We start from the raw sequence: 19,036 nt of genomic DNA, 5'->3' as shown, positions 1-19,036 counted from the left end.
CGTTCGGCGGCGGCGGAGGCCGCCGGGATCGGCGCGGATCGGGGCGAACGAGTGGCGCCGGTTCGGGGGCCCGCGGGGGAGATAACGCGAGAGAAAAGCGGCCCTCGCCCTCACCCTGGGTGGGTCGGGCCGGCCGGGGCCCTCGCACGGGCGGCAATCGCGGCAGTGATTTCAGCTCTTTTAGAATTTGTCCAGTAAGGTTTCCCGCGCCCGCGGGAAGCCGCCCCCTGACAGCGGTGCAATGGCAGAACGGGGCGGGGAGGCGCAGGCGCGCTCGGGCCCCGCCGGGCTGCGGCCGCTGCCCGTCCGTCCGGGCCCGGAGCCGCGGTCGCCCCGCCGCGCCCCATGGCGGCCTCCGCGCAGCCCTCGGTGCCGCCGGCGCTGAGCGCGGAACAGGCGAAGGGTGAGTGCCGGAGGTTCCGTGTCCCGGGCGGGCCGGCGGCGGCGGAGTGCCCGTACGGCGTAGCTGGATGCGGGAGGCCGGCGGGCGGCTGAGTGCCCGTGTCCCGCAGCGGTGCTGGCCGAGGTGATCAAGGCGTTCGGGGCGCCCGAGAACGCGCAGCGCATGGAGGAGGCTCGGGACAACGCCTGCAACGACATGGGCAAGATGCTGCAGTTCCTCCTGCCCGTGGCCACCCAGATCCAGCAGGACGTGATCAAGGCCTACGGGTTCAGCAGCGACGGCGAAGGTGGGTTGTTCCCCCGCCGGGCGGGATGCGCCGGGCCCGCCGGGGCAGCGGGGCGTCCCGCCCACCCCATTGCCTTGCAGGCGTCCTCAAGTTCGCCCGGCTGATCAAGTCGTACGAGTCGCAGGACCCGGAGATCGCCAGCATGTCGGGAAAGCTCAAGGCCATGTTCCTGCCGCCCATGACGCTGCCGCCGCACGGGGCCGGCACCGGCGGAGTTGCGGCCTCCTGAGCCCGCGGGGTTCTCCCGGTGCTCCTTCCGAGGTGCAGGTCCTGTCAGCCCCGGGTGCGGGGCACCTGAACAACGGAGACACGGACCTGGAAGGAATGGGATGCTTCGTGCCCGCTCGTGTGTTGCTCGTGAATAAAACCTGTGTTGAAAATGCCCGTGTTTTATGAATGAGCTCAGCAGTGCTGCTCCCTGGTGCAGAGGCAGGTTCAGCGGTGCTCTCTGCATTGCACTTGAAATGCTGTTTTGGGAGTCCACGTTCTGCAGAAAGGTTTGTGCAGAGCCTCGGTGTGAAGCCCTAGGACCTGATATCAGAGAGACAGGTGTTAAGCGCTTTACAAGGGCGAGTGTTTTCAGACGTGCTGTTTGAAGCATGCTAGGAAATGTGTCTCTCAACACGATCTAGCACTGTTCTAGTACAGCAGGTGCTGTAAATGCCATCGAGGCCCCTATCCCCAGCAGGGTCAGTGATAATTTACTTCTGCCTGCAGTGCCTGTGGCTGCCTTGTTTCATGGCTGGATGTGCAATCCAGCACATTATCCTTAGCGAAAAAGGCAGCACAGAGATGCAGCAGGGAGCGGCTGAGCGTGGGAGGGCTGGGCCTGCCCCATTTGGCTGCAGCCTGGATTAGAACAACATAAACAACATAAAACTTTTATCTCACGTTTTTTTGGACTGCAGAAGGATCAACCTAGTGGTGCAGCCTTGCTCCTTCACAATGTTTTCTTTCCAGTGTGATTCAGAGGAACACCGGGTATGTCTGCTTGCAGCCTCCTGCCGATTGCCGCCGTCGCCCGTGGAAGAATTGAGGTCTTTGGCGGCGGGGTGGGGGGACAAAGGCTGCGAGTGAAGGAGCCTGGGAGGGCAGGGAGCTGCAAGCCAGGTGTGAGGAAGCTGCGTCGGGTTCTGCCTTCTGTGCTCTGAGTTACAAACCGGGCAGGAATGCAGCCAGCGAGGGCGTGAGCTCAGTGGATGGGAAGCAGGAAGAGCAGTCGGTCCCTTCCGTCTCCATCTACCTCTCCGAGCTTGGCCTTGGCCTTCCCCCACCCCTCTGATTATTCATTAGCTACAGTCCAGGAAGTGCTTTGCAAATGGTGAAAATTAAGCCCTCAGCTTGAGGCCTGAAGTTTGCCTGACCTGGAGCTACCTTCTTCTTAGTCCGCCTGGGAGCAGGCGGAGTTCGGGGCTTTGCCTGTGCGGATCGGGCTCAGGTGAGTCACGGGAGGTGCTGCAGCCGCCAGCACTGCCAGCTGCTGCTCCAGCACCGCCATGAGCATCCAGCCCTGCCGGGAGGCTGCCAGGCCACCTCTCCTCTGACAAGGTCTTTGATCTCTCTCCCAAATCCGTCTCAAGAGCCTTTCTTGGTAATTCCAATATTGCTTTATTTTCTTTAGTAGGACCCCCTTGGTTGAGGGCTGTGGTACTTCCTCCACCAGCTCCTGTCAGTCCTCCATCAGTGGGGATCTGAGAGACAAGACCCTGATGCCATCCCGTGGGTGAGTGCTGTGAATGCTAGATAGGGCAAGAAAACAAGAGTTGTAAAAGTATCAGCAGTAGGAATCAGGCACAGAAGGGAAAAAAGCCCACTTTCCAATAGGAGCTGCCTATAATAGGGAGCCAGAGGGGCCTGCCCTCTGGTAAGGGTAGCCAGAAGACTGGAGCTTTCTGTGCTTTATATTGCTGCTGTTGCTCCTTCTCACTTTGTTAACGAGCAAGCAGCGTTTGTGATGTCCAGTCTGCTGCGGTTTCGCTGCCACCCTGCAGCTGCAGCATCTCTGAAGGGTTTTGCAGAGGGAGATGTCAGCTGCCTGGACTTTCAAATCCTGGTTATTCCTTTATTTGCTGCAGTCTTTCTAGCCCTTTAAGGAATGAAGAGTGGGACATACAATCCCCAGAGTCAGTCCAAACAGGCACCCTGCTCTGGAGACTGCCGTGGCAGGGTGTCAGGAAATGGGATTCACACTGGCATTACTCTCTGGTAAGAATTTGGGCAACCACAGTGGTCCAGCACTGTCCTGGAGCCCCATGGCCTGGTGGAGAGCATGTGGCTTTGGCAAGTCACAGGAAGATGGTCCATCTGCCCATTCCCAGGCAGCCTTTGCTCTGCACTGATGTCTGAACTACAACGGAGTTCTGTAGAGAACAGCAACACCTCCTGTCTGAAATCATCTCCGGGCTCAGATTTAGAAGTAACAAATGCAATGCTCATTCTCAAAAAGGGCTCCAAATTAGCTCCCCCCAAACGTGAGGGAAGCATGGAATGATAAAGTCATTATCTGAGCAAGAGGGCACACAGTATAATGGGGAAAGCAATGAATGTGGTATTGAAGAAAGCGCCAGCACCTGCTTTTGTAAAGGCAAACATGGTCCTGTAAAACTGGCGGGTTTTGAGGGACTTAGCAAGCTTGTGGATAAGGCTAGTCTGGCCAGTACAGTTTGATTTGATTTAAAGAATTTGACAAGATTTTCCCATCAAAGCCTTTAAATAAGGCTGAAATCACGGCATTTAAACCAAAAAAACAAACAAATGGGTTTTCTTGAGTAAAGAATTACTAGAGAATAGTAAATGGAAGGTGGGAATTAACATCTCATTTTTACAGCAAAGGGGAGTCATCAGTGGTCAGATCACAGGGGCTTAATCTGAAATACACACTGTTGAGTATTGCCAAGTGACCTGGGAATACAGCTTGGTGAGGTGTGGAAATTGGATGATGGTAGAAAGTTATTCAGGATAATAAGGTGGGAGTTAACGTGTGAATAATTTTGGAAAGACCTAATGGCAGTGAATGAGTGGGCAGTAGAACAGCAGATGAAAAGGCTTATGTAAAACAGTGTTCATACAGAAAAAATAATAAAAGAATTGCATATAAAACAATGACTGTGAACGAATTGTAACCTTTCTCGAGCGAGACTTTGATTATAGAAGTCCATGCAATTGTTAGCTGAATGCTTGGTTGTGGTGAAAATCAGAAGTCATCGCTGTCCATGACTCACCAGCATTTTGAGCACCACGGTTCTGTGCCCACCTTCACTATTATCTCCAGATCAAGATGCCAGAATTGGAAATATCTTAGAGGGACAGCAGAGGTGGTCAGAGGCGTAGAATAGTTCTGTCCAAAAAGAACCCCTTAGTAGGGCTGGAGTCTTCAGCCTGGCAAAGAGTTGAGGATGGACATGGATGTTTCAGGTCCTTTACCACAAGCAGCTTAGAGCAGGGGGGAAGAAACAGGAATCACCACATGACTTTCCTTTCCTTACAACAACCAAGTGTTAAAAAAGAGGCAGGGAGCAGGTTATAAGTGAGTCAAAGGAGGGAGTGTTTCTGTAACTGACCAAAGAAACTCTTTGCCAAAGGATTCAAAATTTGTTATGTGTTTGGCAGTTGACTACAAGTACTTGATAATGGAGGCTTAGGAAGTACAAGAGCAAAAGAAACTCTGTACATAATCTTTCTTTCTGCTCTCCTTTGACAACCATTTTGACCTCTGGATTGGCTCGTCTCACCCCCTGCTCACAGCAGAGCTCCCCCCAAAACCAGCTCAGGTGGCTCAGGGCCTTGTTCGGGTGAGTCCTGACACCTGCCACGGTGGAGACTCCTTAGCTGCTCTGGGGACCTGTGGCAAGTGCTGAACTTCCCTTGCGGGGGAGCGAGCATGTGTGCAGTTTTTCCTGATACCTAATCAGAATTTCCCTTGCTGCAAGTGATGTCTGTTGCCTCTTGTCCTTTTATTGTGTCCCACAAAAAAGTACCTGACTCATTTGTGTCTAAAACCCCACAGCCCCTTTTAGGTAGTCGCAGACAAATGTTAAATCCCTCCTTAAGCATCTTTTCTTAAAGCTGAATAAAAACCCAGCTTGCTCTCTACTATGCTTCAGGCTCTTCATTGCATTAGTGGCATTATGCTGGATCCTTTCCAGTTTCTCAGGGCCTTTTTGTTCTTGCAGCAATCCAGATGTGTGTGTCTTTTAATTAGCTATTTCATTTATCTTGTGCTGTAAATTTGTTACTGCACTAGCTGTGGCCTGGTTCCATGAGGGATTTACAAGATGAGGTTCTAACACCTGTAAAGCCAAACAGTGTAAGAGTAGTCTCTTTGCTGAAATCTCTTGACCTCTTAATTATATTAGAAAAAGTGTTTTAGTGGCTCAATTATAGTCTTATTATATTTAGTGGCTCAGCTGTTCCATGCTGCAGCCATTTGGGAGAGCAACCTCGAAGATACCAACTGATGGCTTCTCTAGGGTGACATTTCCCTCCCTTACTGGTAGTTTTTAATTAGATGGCCCAGATCAAAGACATCAGGGCAGCTGCATGCATCCACTCCTTTCTTAAAATGAAAGCAAGGAGAAGCATAAACTCATCCTGTAAATTATGTGATATGGGATTTGTGTCCACAAAAATAATTTCAAGATATTACACTACACCTTGTGGCTCCTCCTTCTGGATGATACTGAGTTACATGCGATAAGTGCTCTCTTACCCCTTCTTATTCTGGTCTGGGCTCTTGGCTACCTTGTTCTTTCCCTGTTCCCTTGTGTCCAACTAATGCTCAGTTGGATCTCAGACAGATTTTCTCCTTCAGTCAGTGTAGAGCACAGGGGTGCCTAAGCTTTGAGTTTTGTCTGCCTTGGCTTCATACTGACTCAGCATACTCTAATATTCTTTTGATATCATTAATTATTTCTTGGGGCTTCTCTGTGGAAGTTCCTGCCTTTTCTCCCTTAGCTATAAACAACACTTGTTTCTTGTTCCTGCTAGACCGATTTAGGTCTTTCAGGTACAACTTCTACAACTTTGTGCAGTTGTTCCCTTGTGTTGGTTCTATGCAGTTGAAATCTCCTTAGTTTTTAATATCAGTTCTAAGTCAGTACCTCTGGCTGCCTGCAGCTCACTGCACCCCAGCTCACCATGTACATGAAACCAGAAGCATTTCTAAGGAAGCTGTTGTAGGTGCCTGGGTTGCCTTTCTAGCAATGAAGTTTAGCTTCCCACTTGTCTTTCCTGTACTTCCCTTTGTTGCTGGTTTCTGTCTTGGCCACGAGTTTTTGTCTAGGTCTAGCTAGCAGCCTGTTCATCTTTTTGCAGGATTTCCCAGTCTGGTGGTGTGTGGGGAAGTCTGCAGCTGCTGCTACTTGAAATGATCAAGGCTCTTGCTGCTACCCACACCACACAGGGTAGCTGAGATGGTCCCAGGGAAAAATCAGGCTCCTCTGCCAGCTGGATTGCACTCTTAGGCCACTGCTTAGCTCCCGTTCTTTAACCAGACCTGCAGACCTGGAAGCCAGTGTTGTGGGCAGGGCAGTCATGGGCCACAGTTGGAAGCAGCTAGGTGACTGGAATGGTTTTCCTTCTTTTTGTACCTGGCTGTCCAGATTGTCAGCTTTGGCCTCAGTATGGGGTACTGGGATTTTGAAGGTCCTCGACACTGCTCCCTCAGTGCTGTGTGGGCTCTCTGTAGGTAGCAGCTGTTTGTCCTGGTCTCTGCCTGTCTTCCTGGGCAGCTTCACCACCCTCTTCCAACCTCCCCATCCCTTCTGAGCTACCAATGCCCGTGTGAGTACCATCCCATGGCAGGCTGGCACTGCTGTGCTCAGAGCACTAGCCTGGACCTTGAAGTCTGCAGCTCTGGGTTCACATGGATTCCCCCTTATGCCTGTACAGAGCATGTAGGACATTTGGGACCATTTATGTTGCTCATTGGCCTTTTGGAGAAAAAGGGGAACAGAGGACGTGCAGATCTGAGTTTTGTGAACACAGCCAGAACCCAAGATGTATGCAAAGAGTCAGCCCTGGTGTGCTAACGACAGGGACCCAAAAATAATAGGGGCTATGGGGAGGAAAGACACAAAAGGAGAAGCAGAAGTGTATGCAAAGCAGCTTGGGGCTGCGGAGTGGATGGCTCAGAGCGCTTCCTGTTCCCGGAGCCGCGCGTGCCCCGCTGTGTACGGGCTCCCACCTGCCTGTGCCCGGCAGCAGTGCACAGCGGGCCAGAGACCAAGGAAAAGGTGGATAGAGAAGGTCTGAATGGACTGACAGTAGACTCCAGGAGAGATACATGGCCAGCTCCCAAGAGGCACAGGAGCAGTTTGGCGTTGGGTGCTCCGGCACAGACCTCCGACTTCCCTTTCCTTTCCAGCGCAAACTGATTTTTCCTCTGAGTTTTTTGGGTTGCTTTGGTGGCAGCCACTTGGCCGCCTCTTCTTTCTCCCTCCACAATGGTGAGGTAAGAGGGTCTGAGAGGTCTGTGTGTGTAAGGAATGGGACCAGGGAAGTAGGGTGGATCAGGGCAGGGATGGCCCTGGAAGCCTTCTCTCTGATGGGAACTATCCATAGACTGGGGGAGGCATCAGGCAGGAAGGGATGCTGCTGCTGGCTTTTATTAGGGTTGCCAATCAGGGACCATTCTTCACTCTACAAATCTCCACAGTAGTGCCTGGCCTATTTTATTCATTTTGTCTTGCTTTTATTTTCTCTGCTAGGTGGTTTCACCGTGACCTGAGTGGGCTGGAAGCTGAAGCCTTACTGAAGGGACGAGGTGTCCATGGGAGCTTCCTGGCCAGACCCAGTCGGAGGAATCAGGGGGATTTTTCTCTTTCAGTCCGGTAAGTAACTTGAACCCCAGCTTCTTTGCAGTGTTACATACACAGATTGCCTAGATCCTCACATGTCCTGTGGCATCTTCTTCATCCTATCTCTATTCCTTTGAGTTCTTTTCAAGCTGTAAAACAACCTCAGCTTCCCAGCATATTCTAGAGCCTCCCTCAAGCTGCCCAAGGAGCTTCTCTTTCCAGTCATCTCCATGGGCACGGTTTGCTCTGGTTCCATGGTGGGAGGTAGTACAGGACACTTTTCTGCCCCTTTTCCAACCACCTCATTGGACTGCCCTGTGCTTTATTCCCCAGGGTTGGTGATCAGGTAACCCACATCCGCATCCAGAATACTGGGGATTTCTATGACCTGTATGGAGGGGAGAAGTTTGCCACCTTGTCAGAACTGGTGGAGTACTACACACAGCAACAGGGCTCGCTGCAGGACAAAGATGGAACCATCATCGACTTGCGATACCCGCTCAACTGTTCTGACCCCACAACAGAGAGGTACAGGGATGGCGAGGCAGCCGCTGTGTCTGTGATGAGATGTTTCATGGCCCCCTTTCTGTCCTGCCTGCATCCCCAGAGCAAATCCTGCAGAAAGTGCCTCCTTTCTTAACCTCCTATGTGTCCATGGGGGCAGCATCCCCAGGAATAGCTGTGCATACCTTGATCCATCACAGCAGACCTAATAGGGCTCTATTTTTACTTCTGGTTTCCGGTAGCCTCTACTATTTATATGCTGTTTCTGAAAGCAAAGGTTGTGGTGTCCGCTGTGGGTCTGCAGTGGTCTGTGGAGAGACATGTTGTGTGGAAGCCCTCAGTTTTGACCCAGATCTCCTTGGTTATTCTAGGCCTGGGTGACTCACATAGCTGAGAGCAGGACCATGTTCCCCTGCTATTCCTAGTCTGCTTAGTCTCCTTCCTGTCCCCACTTTGCGTGTGTCCCTGACACCAAGTTCCTAAATCAAATCAGGTGGTTTTGCCCTTGTGTTTTGCTTTCAGGCCCTTTGATGCAGCTCGGGGGAGGTGTCATACCCCGCTCTGGGGTGGAGAAGTCCTTTCTGCACAGGTCCTCCTTGGGCACCTGGAGGCAGGGAGCAGAGATTCCCTGATCAGGGAACACCCAGCTTGCTCTCGGGTCAGGCTGCAGAGGGTGCAGGTCTGCTGCTGGCTGTCCTCTCCAGTCAAGGCCATTGCATCGTGGCCCTGCAGTTTCCTCCCTTCCTTCTGCGGTTGGAAACTTACCCCCTCCCCCTTCAGGCTCTTACGAAAGCTCTTCTCACTCTCCCCAAGTGATTTTCCGTCACGTGGCTTTGAAAAGCTGGGCTTTGCTGGGGGAGGGAGGAATGGGACCCATTAACCCCATCCTACCTGTGGAGGAGAGGCTGGGAGACCTCTTTGATGAGCAGGAGGGCCCAACCAATCCCAAGGTGGCATCTTCAGCCATGGTGGCTGAACAATTCTCTGAGAAGAGGTTCAGAAATTAATGACGATCATGCACCGAGAGACACCAGCTGCTTCTTGCAGTGCATGAAGTGAGGGTCAACAAAAGTTGCTTGCTGGCACCAATAACGGTGTGAACCTTTTGCTGTCTGTGGAGCAACTCCTTGCTCTGACCAGATGCAGGGGAGAGTGAATGAATGCTCCAGCTGCCTCCGTGACTGGGCTGTGGCCCCCTGCACTCTATCTCAGTTCTTAGGAACAAATATCCCCCACATATATGAATGTGAAGTTCACCAGTACCATACCAGGCCCTCCCTGTTAGCTGCTCCTTGGGAAGTAAATCTGTTCCCACATCCCCATGGCAAGGCAGGAACACCTTGGTCAGATGGGGATGGTCCTGACCTTCTGCTAGGAGGAGCTGCTGAGTGTTTGCATTGAGGACAGGAATGTGCACATGGATCAGCTCCTGGTGCTCACTCCTGTGGCCAGGGTGATTGCTGCAATGTGCTGTGCCCAGAGGATGGGAATTATCCTTTGAGTGAAGAGATGACTGAGTTTCAGAAAGAGGAGTTGGTGGAATGGTTCTTTAATGGATCTGATCTCAACACAACCATCTGGGTGCTGCTAAATTGGATGGCAGAGTTTCTAACTCAGTGGGGGCTTATTTTTGTTTCCCTGGTGTTTGAGTTTGGAGAGCCCCTTGCAGCAGTAAAGCAACAATCCAAATAATACTGTGAGGTGCTGAAACACACAGACTACCTTCTCCCAACTGGTGTTCCAGGCAGTTTTACCTGTGCCAGACGCAGGTTTACCTGTGCCTATGCGTGTGTCACACAATTGATTACACTTGGTGTTTTCCCACTGTGTCCTCTGGTACCAGTCTTCTGCTCCCTAGACCCCTTCTGTCTCCACCTCATCCCTTGCACTTTCCTCTTCTGGCCATCTTTGGTCTCATCTGCTTTTCCCAAGATCCTGCTCCTCCTTCCCTCTCTTATTCCTTCCTCTGTCTCCCCCTTCCTTTCTTCCTCCCTCATCCTTCCCCAGTATTGCTGTTCTTCACTCATCAGCTCAAGGGCATCCACTTTCTGCATCTCCACCTCTTTTTTGATCCTCTCTTGTTTATTCTTAGGTGGTACCATGGTCATCTGTCAGGCCCTGCAGCTGAGTCACTGCTCCAGGCCAAAGCTACTCCTTGGACCTTCTTGGTGCGGGAGAGCCTCAGCAAACCCGGGGACTTTGTCTTGTCTGTCCTCACTGACCAGCCTAAACCTGGGTCTGATGCTCCAGCTGGGGCAACTGGTGCCTCTGGGACCCGTCTCAAAGTCACACACATCAAGATCATGTGTGAGGTGAGCAGAGGGAGGGCAGAAGGAGAGGCAGTGGTCTGATGGATGTTACCAAAATCGCTGTCACAATATCTCCTATTTCTTTCATGTGGGATGAGAAGATTCCAAGGAGAGAATGCAGCTGACCTTTAAATGAGATTGGAGGTCAATACACCTTCTCAGGGCTTTGATCACTGAGAGCACTTACAGCGAGAGCGCTGTGCCATGAACTCCACATGCTCACGGCAAACTCTGACTTCCCTGCCAGAGGAAAAGCTTTCCTAGATGGTGCAGGGTGGTCCCTATGGATCTGCACCCCACCATTACCTTTTTCTTGAGTGTCATCAGCTTTGTCTATGGGATAGGTAGAGAGAGTGGGGGCTGTGCAGCCTGGAGAAAGCCCTGGGGAGATGGTACAGCACCTTCCAGTACTTAAAGAAGGCTCCTGAGAAAGTTGGAGAGGGACTATTTACAAGGGCATGGAGTGATAGAGCAAGGGGGAATGCTTTGAAACTGAAAGAGGGCAGGTATAGATGGGATATTAGGAAAAAATACTTTATTGTGAGGGTGGTGAGGCACTGGCACAGTTTTCCCAGAGAAACTGTGGATGCACCAATCTTGGAAGTGTTTGAGGTGAGGCTGGAGGAGAGGCTTTGTGCAACCCAGTCTAGTGGAAGGTGTCCATGCCCATGGCAGGGAGTTTGGAATTAGCTGCCCTTTATGATACCTTCCAACCCAAACTATTCCATGATTCTGTTATGAATGAGTGAGACGTTACACATTCTTCCTCTGTTTAGAATGGACGATACACAGTTGGAGGTGCTGAAATGTTTGACAGCTTGACAGATCTGGTGGAGCACTTCAAGAAGATTGGAATTGAGGAGATTTCTGGTTCCTTTGTGTACCTGAAGCAGGTAAGTCCAGTTTCCTGGTTTTTAGGGGTCCTTTGTAGGGACTGATTTGCTGTTTGTTTCTGCTTTGTGTCCCTTTGCTTCTTTTTTATCCATGGTGCACAGAGGACACTTTGCTCTCCAGCAGCATCTCTCGCTCTCTTTCACTCTCACCTATTGTGTTTTCCCATCCCCAGCCCTACTATGCTACAAGGGTGAATGCTGCTGACATTGAGAACAGAGTGCAAGAACTGAACAAGAAGACAGGTCTCTCTGAGGAGACATCCAAGGCTGGATTTTGGGAGGAATTTGATGTAAGAAACTGCAGGGGGTCATTATTTGGCTTTTTGGGAATTTTGCATGCACCATCTCATTCTCCATCCTTGATTTCTTCCTGTACACAAAGTTCTTGTGTGTCTTGTCAATTTATTTCTGAAAGAAGTCTGTATTTGGAACCAGTTCCCCTGGGAAGTGAGTCTCACCTTTAACTAAACCCAGTGAGGTAGAAATGTGCTTTTTTATGATTGGGAGAGTGAGTCACCAAGACAGTAAGGGCACAGACTTCAGACTTCTCAAGTCTAGGTTTAGTTTTCACTTCTCTGCTCCCCCACAGCATGCCCACGTGTCATCAGAGCCACCACTGGGCCTCCTAGTGCCCACCTCCCCTGTCATAATTGTGACCTTGCCATGACTGTTCTTTCTTCTGCTCTCAGAGCCTGCAAAAACAGGAAGCTAAGCACCTGTTTGACCGTCATGAGGGCCAGAGACCTGAAAATAAGAGCAAGAACCGATACAAGAACATACTGCCTTGTGAGTCTTGCTTCTCCACTATAAAAGAAACAAATAGACACAGGTAATGAAGAGCTGTTCAAGCCATCCCTGCCTCAGCCCACTCCGTCCTCCAGAGCAGGTTACAAGGTGTTACACTGAGGATTTAAGAGCTGATGAGGGAAGTCACAGCTTTTTCCTGTCCTTGAAGGATGGAGGGAGGGTTGAATTGGACTCATTAGCTTCTGTGGTCCATCACAGAGGCAGAGAGATGGGAAGACAGAGTGAGATTGGTATGAACCCAGAGAGGGAGAGCTGAGGATACAAGGCATGCACTGGGAATGATGACTGAGGTGGTATGGGGCAGTGAGGGAGCTCTGTGTGGCTGTGCATGGAGTATCTCATTGCACTGTTCATTCTTCCTCTTCACCCCCAGTTGATCACTCCAGAGTCATCCTCCAGGGAAGGGACCCAAATATACCTGGATCTGACTACATCAATGCCAACTATGTCAAGGTGAGATTTTTGAAAGATGGCTGTGTGCCCAAACACAAAGCAGGGGAAGGCCTGCCTGCTCCTGCAGCCCTCCTGACCCTCCTCTGTCCACACTCAGAACACCCTGATCAGCCCAGATGAGTGCACCAAGACCTACATCGCCAGCCAGGGCTGCCTGGATGCCACAGTCAATGACTTGTGGCAAATGGTGTGGCAGGAGAACACGCGCATTATTGTGATGACAACGCGGGAGGTAGAAAAAGGCCGGGTGAGTAGCAGTCTGGAGGTGTCTCTTTTCCCTTTCAACCATTGCTCTGCTTTTTCTCTCTCCTACCTTCTGATCATCCTCACCCTGACCCCTCTGCCCACACAGAACAAATGTGTGCCTTACTGGCCAGAGCTGGGCAGCACGAAGGAGTACGGTCCCTACCTTGTGCAGAACACTGGGGAGCACGATGCACTGGAGTACAAACTCCGGCACCTCTGCGTGTGCCCGAAGGATAACGTGAGTGTGTCTGACCAAGGGCTGCCATCCAACCCCTGGGTCTAGCAGCCACCATACACCTAAACCTGGGAACTGCTGGGTGCTGTGATGATGCTGCTGTTTTATCATTCTTGGGGCTGCTGTTCCCACTTGGTTTGGGCTGGAATCACACTGGTAGAATCACCGAGAAGTGTGCAGAAGACACTCTCTGGCTTCAGACTTCCTCTCCCTGGAAGAGAGGCCAGGGAGAGGGCTGGGTTGCAGTTTTACCAGGGGGGTGTTTTTGCTTTTCTCAGGGCAAGGCTGTTCGTGAGATCTGGCACTACCAGTACCTGAGCTGGCCTGACCATGGTGTACCCAGTGAGCCGGGAGGAGTCCTCAGCTTCCTTGACCAGATAAACCAGAAGCAAGAGAGCATCCCCAACGCAGGGCCTATTGTGGTACACTGCAGGTTAGTACTGAGGCTGGAGTTTGAAGCACCCTCCATCCCTTATCTAGGGTGAGATACAGAAAGTCTGTCCTGCTGCTTCCAGCTGTACCCCAGGACTTGTGAGTGAAGCATATACCAGTGCCAATGTTCGCTTTTTCCTCTTCCGCCCCCACACCAAACTCCCTACTGTTGAACCCGTGACTTTTGTGGCATTGCTGAACAGCTGCTACGAGCCACATACTTCCCCAGAAGCAGCTGCATTTTGTTTCAGGAGCTGTATTGCTCTGACCACCTCTTGTTCTCTCCTTGCAGTGCTGGGATTGGCCGCACTGGGACTATCATCGTCATTGATATGATAGTGGAAACAATCTCCACCAAGGGTAAGAGGACCCCAAAGGATCTCAAAATGAACTGGACTACCCAGTAGGGCTTTGCCTTTAAGATCAGCTGCAAAGGGATGAAAACTATCAGATATCAGTGGGAGAAGATCCTGCCATGACCCTAAGAAAGTTTTCTGTTGGATTTCTGTACCATATCCACTCCTTATGGTGTCAGCCTTCCCTGAGCTTTGGCTCCTCCTCCAAGGCCAGGCTTGGAAGATACTGAGCAGGGGGGAGAGATAGGACATCCATACAAGAATAAAGAGTATGGAAAGAGGTGGAAACTTCTTGACTGTCCTCCACTGTGGCTGCTTTTGGTAGAGAACTGGGAGAGGGGACAGTGAACATGTCCATAAGCTTTTCTGGTGCTCCTTGCTAGGGCTGGACTGCGACATTGACATCCAGAAGACCATCCAGATGGTGAGAGCCCAGCGATCTGGGATGGTGCAGACAGAGGCCCAGTACAAGTTCATCTACATGGCCATCTGCCAGTTCATAGAAGCAACCAAGAAAAAGCTGGAAGTTATCCAGGTGAGAGAAAAGGGGTTCTACTGCCCTGTGAGCCTAAGCCCTGCATGGTGCTGGCTCTGAGCCCAAGAGCGTTTCACAAGCTTTAAGCTAACACTGAAACTTACACAGACTACAGTGGTGCAGTAAGATCTGTGTCCCTGTTCCTCTCTTTGAGACTTTTAAATTCAGGGGACAAGTTCATTAGCAGCTCAAGTACCAATCCCTTCTGAACTGCTTGACAGCAGTTAAATTTTAATGCAATTACATCAACTATGTTCTGAATAACATCACCAAGTGCTGTTTTGTTACAAATTTAGTTTTATCAAAGACTTTCCCTGCCTCTTCTTCCCTCTTTGTCTTTCACATCCCAGTTTTGCAGCTGCAAGATCTTTTCCTGCTATAAGTGGTGTCTTTTCTCTCCTTGTAGCCTCTGGCAGCATACTGTAACTCCTGCTGTTTTAATATTCTTTAGCTGAAATTTGGCACTTTTAGGTGTTCTAGTGCCTCCAGAGATTTGTTGCCCCACGGTTGCCTCCTATCCAAGGCTGCATTTGCAGCTGCTGCTCACCTCTGGCAGTGTGCTGAGCCCAGGCACTTTAGCAATCCACCAGCTTCCACTGAGCTTCTGGCAAAATGGGGCTTAACAGCCAGAACTCTTCCACAGTGCCTCAAATGCATCTCTCAGACCACACTCTTCTAAGCCTGTTTTTTCCCTCCTGCAGTCTCAGAAAGGCAAGCCAAATGAGTGTGAGTATGGCAACATCGCCTACCCCCCTGCACTGAGGAAAGCACACCCCAAGGTTTCACGAAAACCCTCCAAGTAAGAGCTCACCTAAAGCAGAGGCCCAGCTCTGTCTGCCTCTGGCAAGTCTGCCTGCTGGCTTGGCTGGCTTTTTCATCTTCCTCACTTTTTCCCTGGTCTTACAGGCAGAAAGAGGAGTCAACGGTGTATGAGAACTTGGGGAAAAAGGAGGAGAAGGTGCGGAAACAACACTCCTCAGAGAAGAAGCTGAAAGGCTCACTAAAGAAAAAATAATCATACACTGCAGGTAGCCCCATAGGGCTTTGAACCTGGGCTGCAGGACTGGAGCTCACATCCCAGCTGGCCTGTATCACATTCCTTGCTCTTGGACTGGAATGAAGCCTTCCCCTTCTCTTCCATGCCAGCTTTCAGTGCCGTGAACCAGAACGCTTTCCAGCTCAGCTGACCGACTCCGTGGTCCCTTGCCTGTGCAGGCAAAGTCTCTTGCTGCCCCCTCATCATCCATTAGCAGGAAAAGGTCACGCCCCTCCTTTCCTTGCTCCCTGAGCACTGGGCCCCAAACTCACCTTTGGTGAGCCAGCTTCAGTGGAATTCTCAGGGAAGAGCTAAGGAAGGTCATCCCAGGAGCTACATCTCTGCCCACTGCCGTGAGTTGAGTTTAGCTGGTTTGTGTTTCCTGAAGCCTCAGCCCGGGGGTTTTGGCCTGTTTCAGCTCAGCTCCTCTGCAATTCAACAGACTTCCTCTTTCCTTAATACCAACCTTCTGCCCCTCATATCCTTTTGCTATCTCATCCTTCACCTGGATGCTGTAAATATAACACAATTTGATGTGATGGCCATATTTTCTTCTTTGTTTGTAAATAAACTTGTATTTGTTTGACTATCAGGTCCCAAAAGTTTTTTTTTCTCTAATTTCTCTGGAGTATTAGCTGTATTTCTGATTTCACTTGCAGACCTGCAAAGACTTACAAGGATTGCTCCAGCTGAAGTTTTTCTTATGTTGCCTTCAGGCTTCTGAATAGAGGCTGTGACCAATTACAGCAGTTCCTTGCTGTGAGGCTCAAGTGTTGGTGGTCATTAGGGAAGTCTGAGCACAGGAAGTCAGGTGTGACAAACTGACACAGCTTTTGCACCTAAATTTTACTTGCAGGTTTTCAATATGTGAACAGACAAAGCCACAGCTGCTCTGACCTTGTGCTGTGCCACTTCCAGCAGCAGCCTGGTCCAAAGGCCTCCAGAGCCCCCTTCCCACCACAATTTATTCACAATGCATTGGAGGATGGACACTGCTTGCTGTCATTTGATATGGCAAGAAAGTTGTTTGGAAGTGTTTGGAAGACAAAGGACACTTTGTGAGCAGACCCTCTTTCCGTGTGCTGGACTTTAGTTTCCCTTAGCCTGTGAGCCCATAGGCCTGTATGTGCATTCCTCAGCTAGCTTTGCAATCCCATTGCCACTAGAGGAAGAAACAGGAAAGGGGCAGTGGGGGAAATAAGGAGCAGAAGTAAAAATGGGTGGAGTGACATGTGTTTCATGATGCCAAATATCCTCTTTTAAGCAATGGGGAAGGGGCTGAAATCCTAGTCTAAGGAAACACCTACCTTTGCCTTAGACCCCTGGGTAGCTTCAAAGGACGGGATCCAATTGTCTTCCTTGTTAAAAAGCTGCCACAGCCTAAAGCAAGGCATACCAAGGGTTAGCTTAAACTCTACCTGAAGCTTGAAAATGAAGACATCTTGTGGAACAAGGTTCCTGAGAACCTCATTTGTGTTCAAATGCCTGAGCTTAATGTGTCCATAATGTCTGGTCTACAAAAAACTTAGACTGAAGAAGAACTTTCCTGACTGCTTATCAAGAAATACAGACTGTCAAAAGCAGTCTACTCTTTACATAAGATCCGTTACACACAAATACTTTGGGATGATTATTTGAGAATGCATTTTCAAAGCTGGTTCAAAGAATTTGTGCTATGGCTATTAGTTATGGCTCTGATTGCCAGTAAACTTTAAACCAGGAATGCATAGATTATATCTGTTCCTTTAAACATCTTATGCTCTGCTTCAGCATATGAAGAAGTCCCTAAAGGCCTCTCTTCTTCCCTGGAGAGCCCAAGTTGGAGCTGTTTGTAAAAAGAGATGGTTGGTTGTAAATAGACATGGTCTTGTGTGTGACTGTCTTGACAATCATGATCATGAAATAGCTGAGTTTAAAATTCTGGTGATAGGAGAAAAACTCTAAGTAAAGCTACTTCCCTGGACCTGGGGAGAGCAGACTTTAGGGTAGCAGTCAATAAGGTCACCTGGGAATCTGCTTTAGAGGTAGTGGGGTACATAAAAGCTTTGGAACACGCACAGTAACGGGCAATTACAATGTGTCAGAAGTCTGGCCAGTGAGGCTGAGGGCTGGCTTGGCTGAGGAAGGATCTCCTTCTGCAACTTTGCTGAAAGTGTATGGACTTTGGAAAAACATTATACAGGAGGACAGACAGATATGCTCCTTGCCACTCTAGGGAAAAAATGCCCAAGCTCAAGTTGAAGCTGGTTGGTACTGTGGTGGGTAACGACAGGCATTTTAAAGTATGTTAACAGCAGAAGGAAGAACAAAGGAAACACTGGTCACCTGATGAGGTGGGTCATCCCCTTCCCCCAACAGTGATGAAGCAGAGACATTTAATGCTGCCTTAGCTTCTTCCTCCACTTGTGATGGAGGGTGTCCGGAGCCCTGGGCTGGATGGCCACGGCTGGGGGAGTGATGAACTGACTTTGAACTTGTATGGGATTTGCTGTTGCAGCTGAACACACATAAGTCTACAGGACCCAGTGGGATTCCTCCCAGGGTACTGAAGGGATGGCCAATGTAACTGTGAGACCTCTCTCAGTTATTAATCAACAGCCTTGGGAATCAGTCTAAATTGACATGGAAGCTAGTAAATGTTGTCCCAGTTTTCAAGAAGTGCAAGAAAAAAGATCTTGGTAATTTACAGGTCAATCAGTCTCACTCTGGTGCCTGGTAAAACTGTGGAGAAAGTTAGTCTGGAAGCTATCAAGAAAAAGACTTGAAAGACAATGCAGTTGTTGATCAAAGTGTGCACGAGTTCTTGAAGGGAAAGTCATGCCTTACCAACTTAAAAACCTTCCACAACAAGGTTACCCACCTAGTAGTCAAAGGGAAGGCCAATGTGTTGTTTTTTTTGTTTTGTTTTGGGAAAGCTTTTGATATTCTCACCATATCGCTCTGGACAGCATTCAGTGTACAGCCAGACATGTACACAATTTCACCCACACAAAACTGAACAAGAACAAATGCCAGATTCTGCACCCAGAATGCTGTAATCCTGGATGTAAATACAGACTGAGGGATGAGACTGGGGTGCAGCCCTGCAGGAAAGGCTCTGGGCATTTTGAGTGATGGCAGGCCCTGACATGTATTATGCTGTACTAGGCACAGAGTAGTTAACTGGCCAGAGAAGTGAGGGTCCCGCTGCACTCATGTCCAGCCTCACCACCACCCTGTGCATTTCATGCTCTACAACACAAGGAGGATATAAAAATGTTATAATGTGTCCAAAGGAGGGCAAAGACAAAACAAAGACAGCAAGGAAACGTGTGACTTACAAGGAGCAGCTGAGGATACAAAGTTAGCTCAGCTTGGAGAAGACCAAGGGTTGACCTAATACCTCCTCATCAAGGGGAGCAGAAGGGGAGTGCTGATCTCTTCTTTGGTGCCCAGCACCAGGACATAGGGAATGGCTTAAAGCTGCATAGGGGGGGAAGTTCAGATACCCTGAATCTGTCTCTCGTCAAGACATGTTTAGACAATGCTCTCACTTACAGTTTAACTTCTAGGTTGCCCCAGAATTGATCCTTGTGAGTCCCTTCCAGCTCAGAACATTCTGTGATGCTGGGATAACTTCAAAGTCCTAAATCTTAGTACAGGGCAGCCCAGAGAAACAGCAAAGAAACTACCCCTCAAGAACACAAGATCTTGATGTTGAAACACAAGCAAAGTTTAGTCAGTGGAGGAAGATTTCTCCTCCTC

The 19,036-nt window shown here is 49.9% G+C and overlaps 2 protein-coding genes and 1 non-coding gene across 7 annotated transcripts; all 3 read left to right on the top strand.

Moving 5' to 3' along the window:
• Positions 1 to 163: 163 nt before the first annotated feature.
• LOC147654314 (U7 small nuclear RNA) lies at positions 164 to 225 on the top strand. The gene has a single exon (XR_015285486.1). It is a non-coding gene; the product is annotated as a U7 small nuclear RNA (small nuclear RNA).
• A 34-nt stretch (positions 226 to 259) lies between these two features.
• On the top strand, positions 260 to 1,069 carry C3H12orf57 (chromosome 3 C12orf57 homolog). Its single transcript, XM_086882646.1, has 3 exons — positions 260 to 403; positions 513 to 689; positions 770 to 1,069. The coding sequence occupies exons 1-3, from the start codon at positions 346 to 348 to the stop codon at positions 916 to 918; spliced, it is 384 nt and encodes a 127-aa protein (XP_086738772.1). The 5' UTR covers positions 260 to 345; the 3' UTR covers positions 919 to 1,069.
• Positions 1,070 to 1,573: 504 nt separating this feature from the next.
• PTPN6 (protein tyrosine phosphatase non-receptor type 6) lies at positions 1,574 to 15,881 on the top strand. Of its 5 annotated transcripts, none has more exons than XM_086882642.1 (16): positions 1,574 to 1,670; positions 2,314 to 2,412; positions 7,397 to 7,519; positions 7,820 to 8,014; positions 10,083 to 10,302; positions 11,076 to 11,192; positions 11,366 to 11,482; positions 11,882 to 11,978; positions 12,373 to 12,452; positions 12,550 to 12,699; positions 12,805 to 12,936; positions 13,212 to 13,366; positions 13,658 to 13,725; positions 14,105 to 14,256; positions 14,958 to 15,055; positions 15,163 to 15,881. In XM_086882642.1, the coding sequence occupies exons 2-16, from the start codon at positions 2,399 to 2,401 to the stop codon at positions 15,269 to 15,271; spliced, it is 1,827 nt and encodes a 608-aa protein (XP_086738768.1). In that variant the 5' UTR covers positions 1,574 to 1,670; positions 2,314 to 2,398; the 3' UTR covers positions 15,272 to 15,881. The 5 variants fall into 5 exon arrangements, with proteins under 5 accessions (XP_086738768.1, XP_086738767.1, XP_023795597.1 ...); XM_086882641.1 differs by having other exon boundaries at positions 2,311 to 2,412; XM_023939829.2 differs by having other exon boundaries at positions 1,594 to 2,127.
• The last annotated feature ends 3,155 nt before the right edge of the window (positions 15,882 to 19,036 follow it).

Source organism: Cyanistes caeruleus, chromosome 3, assembly GCF_971803275.1.
Source record: "Cyanistes caeruleus chromosome 3, bCyaCae1.hap1.1, whole genome shotgun sequence".
Taxonomy (NCBI): Eukaryota; Metazoa; Chordata; class Aves; order Passeriformes; family Paridae; genus Cyanistes; species Cyanistes caeruleus.
This window is presented reverse-complemented; position numbering and strand designations above follow the sequence as displayed.

Coding starts and splice junctions, on each gene's coding strand:
- C3H12orf57 (XM_086882646.1), top strand. CDS start 346: ATGGCGGCCTCCGCGCAGCCCTCGGTGCCGCCGGCGCTGAGCGCGGAA. Junction 404..512: donor GAGCGCGGAACAGGCGAAGG/GTGAGTGCCGGA, acceptor CGTGTCCCGCAG/CGGTGCTGGCCGAGGTGATC. Junction 690..769: donor GTTCAGCAGCGACGGCGAAG/GTGGGTTGTTCC, acceptor ATTGCCTTGCAG/GCGTCCTCAAGTTCGCCCGG.
- PTPN6 (XM_086882642.1), top strand. Junction 8,015..10,082: donor TCTGACCCCACAACAGAGAG/GTACAGGGATGG, acceptor GTTTATTCTTAG/GTGGTACCATGGTCATCTGT. Junction 12,937..13,211: donor GCGTGTGCCCGAAGGATAAC/GTGAGTGTGTCT, acceptor TGCTTTTCTCAG/GGCAAGGCTGTTCGTGAGAT.